This window comes from Salminus brasiliensis, chromosome 19, assembly GCF_030463535.1.
Source record: "Salminus brasiliensis chromosome 19, fSalBra1.hap2, whole genome shotgun sequence".
Taxonomy (NCBI): Eukaryota; Metazoa; Chordata; class Actinopteri; order Characiformes; family Bryconidae; genus Salminus; species Salminus brasiliensis.
In genome coordinates, this window is record NC_132896.1 from 19,734,806 (window position 1) to 19,740,309 (window position 5,504).

The 5,504-nt window shown below is 41.4% G+C and overlaps 1 protein-coding gene across 1 annotated transcript; it reads right to left on the reverse strand.

The window, feature by feature from the left end:
- Positions 1–423: 423 nt before the first annotated feature.
- On the reverse strand, positions 424–4,702 carry zdhhc24 (zDHHC palmitoyltransferase 24). The gene is made up of 3 exons (XM_072663458.1): positions 3,875–4,702; positions 3,106–3,383; positions 424–1,634 (listed from the first exon to the last, which is right to left on the reverse strand). The coding sequence occupies exons 1-3, from the start codon at positions 4,177–4,179 to the stop codon at positions 1,342–1,344; spliced, it is 876 nt and encodes a 291-aa protein (XP_072519559.1). The 5' UTR covers positions 4,180–4,702; the 3' UTR covers positions 424–1,341.
- Between the last annotated feature and the right edge of the window lie 802 nt (positions 4,703–5,504).

Here is a 5,504-nt window from a genome sequence, read left to right on the forward strand (position 1 = left end):
CAGCCCAAAGTCCAGACTTCAGTATCATTTAATGTGTTTGGGAATACTTGGAAGGCGAGAAGCAGAAAATGCTCAAACCTCTATTCCTAACTGTGGAGACGTTTAAAAAAAGATGAAGATAGGGAGTGAAAACACTAAATTGTGACATATCTGATATTATATGTAGTTGTTGCTGGAAAATGAATAACCTAGTACTTTAGTGGTCATTTGAACTGGATATGTAAGGACATGAATAGTGGACATTTGTACAGAACTGATGCTGTGAATGAATAATGCCGAAAAATAAGACGGCATGACAACAATGTAACTTGTAACTATACTTTGTCATAAGACCAATAAAGCTGGGTGAAGTCTAACCGCTCCTACATTAAGAGACACGTGGGACTCACTTCTTTTCATCGGGAATTACACCTGGACAGAGGCTTTAATGTTAAATAAACCATTTTTATTAAATGAACAGTAACAGCTGCACCTTGGCATTCTGCTTTTAATTATTCGCATATAGTAATTTGGCACAAACTGTCTCATGCAAAAGGTTGGGGGCCCCTTGTCAGAAGATGCATTCTGTTGATTTCTTAAGCAAAAATAAGTGTAAAAAATCCTTCCTAAACATCCCCTGCACATTCTAGACCCAATTCCTTCTTATTTCCTGAATAAACATATTGATGAAAGAGAACATCAATGTCCACTACTTCTGCATATTGGACTTTTTTGTTTTTCTTAATGCAAATTGTTATATTAATGCAGTAAAAGTGACCAGTAACGATGCTTTAGAACGTGCAGATGTGTGGTGCATTACCATAGATATGACTGCATTTACCCCTAAAAGATCAATAACACATGTAAAATGAGCAGGGTGCCCAACCTTTGGCATAAGACTGTAAATGACTGCTTGAAATATAAAAAAGTAAACAAAGGACTAAAAAAAATAAAGCCCAAGCCCAAACCAAACCCCACTTGGCTTAACAGAGTCAATTACAGTATACTGGAATAATATGACTGGAATAAATGGAATAACTGCACCACGTTACATACAGTACATTACAAATCAAGGCAATCCCGTCAAAATCATTCATGACCGATAATTCAATCTTTCCCTTTTTGTCTACAATAATGAGGAAATATAACTGAAACCTGAACTGAAATACAAGTACAATTGCTGGCTGATACCCAAGAGGTAAAGACAACTGGAAAATGTTCCAAGGAAGCTGGTAAATGCTCCATCAGTGCTCCTTCAGCTAAATCAGTGCTTCAAATTAGATCATTTCACTCTCATCTGGATACATTACAGTTGCGCCGGCTTCGAATTACCACAGGAAAACATTTGGTTACATGCAGGCATCACCGCACGGGCTCCAGGGAGCCTGTGACTTTAAAGTTTATACCGTCTCCAGGCAGCGCAGAGGGGATTAGAGGACAGATCCAGCAGATGAACCAGTGTTCACCCAGACACTCCCGGATGTTGGCGAGCATGCCGAGGCTGTAGGGCTGGCGGGAGGAGTACCACTCCCTCGTAGTTTGCCCTCTCACCATCAACCCCACGTGGAAAAAGAGGAAGGCAGAGACCAGCAAGAAGCCGATCACACAGGTGTCTGCGATGAAAGCGAAGGCAAACGCCTGTGCGGTCACCTGACCTGTCATCAATGGAAAAAATGGTTGAAAAGGTTAGAGCACCATCGGATCCCTTTATTACCAAAGCAGCCCAAATCAGTTTCTTTCTCTTAGCCATCAGAGCTCTTCACTCCCACACTGACTTCAGTTCTGCCTATTCTTGGATTTGTAAATTAACACTACTGTAAGGCTTGTAATGCACTGCGGTATTTTCTGCATTTGTACTCCTCAGACCAACAACACGTTACAGTCATGACTGTGACAACAATGTGAGTATACTTGTAGCTTCCATACATAAATAATTTCATAATACACTCCCAAAGCAAAGTATTTTTCGGAGAAGCAATACACTGACTCATTGACTCAATTATCTAATCAGCCAATCATGTGTGTAATGCACAAAGTCAAGCAGATACAGATACTGTTCACATTAACCATCAGCAAATCAGCGATTTTGAGCTTGGCAAACTACAAGATTACTGGGGATTTAATTTGTGATCTCAAAATTACAAGACCAAAACAGAAGAAAATGAATACTATAATAGTGAGTTATTGTGATGTTCATGCCTTGTCTACCTCTTTAGCTATGCTAAACTTCTACACGGTCATATGTGAATCCCATTATATAATCATCTCCACAAACCATATAGAAGCACTTTGTGATTATTCATCTGTTTCTTAATAATACTGTAAGCTTCATTTCATCCTGTTCTTCAATGGTCAGGACCCCACAGAGCCACCACAGAGCAGGTCTTCTTTGGGTGGTGGGTCATTCTCAGCACTACAAACACACTGACGTGGAGGTGTTGCGTTAGTGCGTGTTGTGCCGGTACAACTGAATCAGACACAGTCGTGCTGTTCAGTGCTGCTGAAGATTTTATTTGGTTCTTCTGCACTGAGGACAGTCCACCAACCAGAAATACCCAGCCAACAGCGTCCTGTGAACACCGATAAAGGACTAGAAAATGGCCAACACAAACTGTGCAGCAACTGATGAGCTTCTGTCTCTGCCTTTACATATACAAAGTGCACCGACTAGACACAATGTTAAAAAAAAAAACTCCAGCAGCACCAGATCTACTCCAGATCTACTCGTACCAGCGCAACACACTCCAATCACCAACATGTCAGTGTCACTGCAGTGTTAAGAATGACCCACCACCCAAATACTACTTGTGGTGGTCCTGACCACTGAAGAACAGGGTAAAAGAAGGATAATAAAGTATGCAGAGAAACAGATAGACTACAGTCTGGAATTATAGAACTACAAGGTGCTCCTGTGTCCTATGTGGGGATGATATAATAGGCTGAGTTTATTACAAACCAGGGCTGGTCATGATTTTCAGGTATGACTTATGTCATTATTTACAACTCATGTGGTGTTCCTACTGTTTTTCTACTTTTTAATAAGTATTATGCTTTACACAAATTACACCAGGGTACTTTAACTCCTGTACTGGGTGAGTTGTCAGCTACACACACACACACACTTACCAGTGACTAGCATAATCCAAGGAACCATGAGAAGCATGACACTGTGAAAAGTGACACCTTCCTTCAGGATGACGATGAAGACCTCAGCGTTCATGACCACAGCATACAGCAGACCGGACCACATGAAGAGCAGGCAGCTCAGAAAGAACCGGTAGTTCTGAAAACCCACGCACTGGCCAAAAAAGACACAGTGGTGGTCTCGTCGCAGAACACACACATTGCAGTCGTAGCAATGCGAGCACCGTGGGGGGGTGTGTGTCTCACAAGTATAACAGTACCTATCAGGCAGAGAGAAAACGGAAATCTTTGGAGCATCATTCAACATGTTAGATCATGTTACATTAGAACAATATTGTGCATCAGAGTGAAATTCTGGCTTTGGCTTCATGCTCTTAATTACAGTATCTCAGCTTTTTAGCTTAGGAGGACGGATGCTTTTGTCTGTAAAACATGAAAAAAGTCAAATACCCTTCCCTTAAATAAGAGTAAGTGTGTGTGTATATGAGACTATAAGCCTTTTACAGGGACGTGAAAGACTCTTAGCTGGCTACGCTGACAGCTGACATACATGTAGGACACCCAAACCTCAGGCATTCTTGTTATGTTGCCTCCACCTTTATGCCTTTTAAAAAAAGTATTTCCTATTTACACTATTAGATATCTCGATCAGGGGTGCCCAAACGTTAGCATGCCACAGTGTGTGTGTGTGTATGTTTGTGAGTGTGTAGTGTCAGTATTGCACTTAATGCTGTTGTAATGAATGAATTACCTCCATCCCTGACCCACAATATCACCGCCAAGAAACACCCCACGAATACTTGGGCTAGTCTTAAGAAACAACCAGGCGTTCCAGGTTATGTTCCCCAGCATGAAGTACTGAGCGAGGAGATGCAGGGTCTTCCAAGTGGACGACCACTCGGACTTTTTCAGCGCTTGCTCAAGAGGGGCCTCGACCAGAACCAGATAGCTGACCTCGGCCGTGATGGAGAAGACCAGCACCGTGTTCAGCACGATGGGCATGTGGCGACATAACTTCTCCGCACGACACCAAATCTTACTACCAAAAGTCACCATTTTTTAATTAAAATACCTTAAAACTGTACTAAAACACTACGGAAAGAAGAACATCCACAGTTATTAACCTAACTAATACTGTCTGTATTCTTCTAACTAGCTAACTAAATAACACTACGAGCACATGTACCAACCATCACAATCACAATAGCCGTACAGACTAGCATTACTCTCAAGTAATCTGCAATACGATGAATGTCTTATTAGGAAAACACAAGCTGGCTGTCAGGTACTTATAGCTAGCACTAGCTATCTTAGCTTAGTTTAGCTTGTCAGGTTAGCCAGGCAGCTAACGTTGGCGACAGTATGTATGATAAGGAGCTAGCGTAGCCTGTCAGCAGGCACACAGTTTCTTAAACGTAATTATATCGGCTCCTGGATCCATTTAGTGTGTTTTCTAACTTCTAAACTAAGGGCACTGAGACGAGCTCTACTCAAGCTAACAGGCTAGCTAACAGGCTAGCTAACAGGCTAGCGAGTGCTGCCAACTTACTCCAACAAAACAACCGCACATGACAGCCCCAGAGTTCAGCCACACCGTAAACCTCCCCCCTGAACCCACGGGCTGGGACACACTGGGTTCCTAGCGATGATTAAAAAAAAATACAAATATATTTTTATTTTAATATTTAAAATAGATATTCAGTTGACCTCGACAAACTCTTAACATGTCAAACTAATATAAATCAAGGTAAATTAAGATAGCATCAGCTTTTGTGCTGTTTTGTTAAAATGACTACACCATGCTCCAACTCAAGCTTTTCTTCCACATAATAAACAAAGCCCCCAGCAGCTCGTGCTATACGTCATCTGAACTATCCATAAAATTATCCATATCCAAGAAATACTAAATACAATCTATATAAATATATAAAGATATGCATCGTGTGTAAAGTTTCAGTATGGCGTGTCCTCCCCCCATTCCCTTTTTCTTTTCGTCCTTCTTTCACAGAGATTTAATCCCTAATCTCTCTTAATCTGTAGTCGTGGCGTTTGGACTGCTATACCCAGCCACTGCACCTCTGAAGAGCAGTTTAGGGGAAGCACTGAAAGATAGGAGAATAAAGGTGATGAGGGTCTGGTAAGGAGGTAAGTTCTCACTTTATGTCACTTGTTGAGACTCACCTTTCCCTCTCCTCAGTTCAGTCCGAACCTGATCCAGTCGAGTTCCACAAACCCGGACCTACAAGTAAGAGTGATCTAATATATTTTCGTAATTAAATAATGAAATGTAGCCGGATAATTCTGTTTTTTTTTATGTAATGCCCTGTAGCATCGAGGGAAATCATTTATCTGATGAAAACAGTTGTGTGTGGAATTTAGGC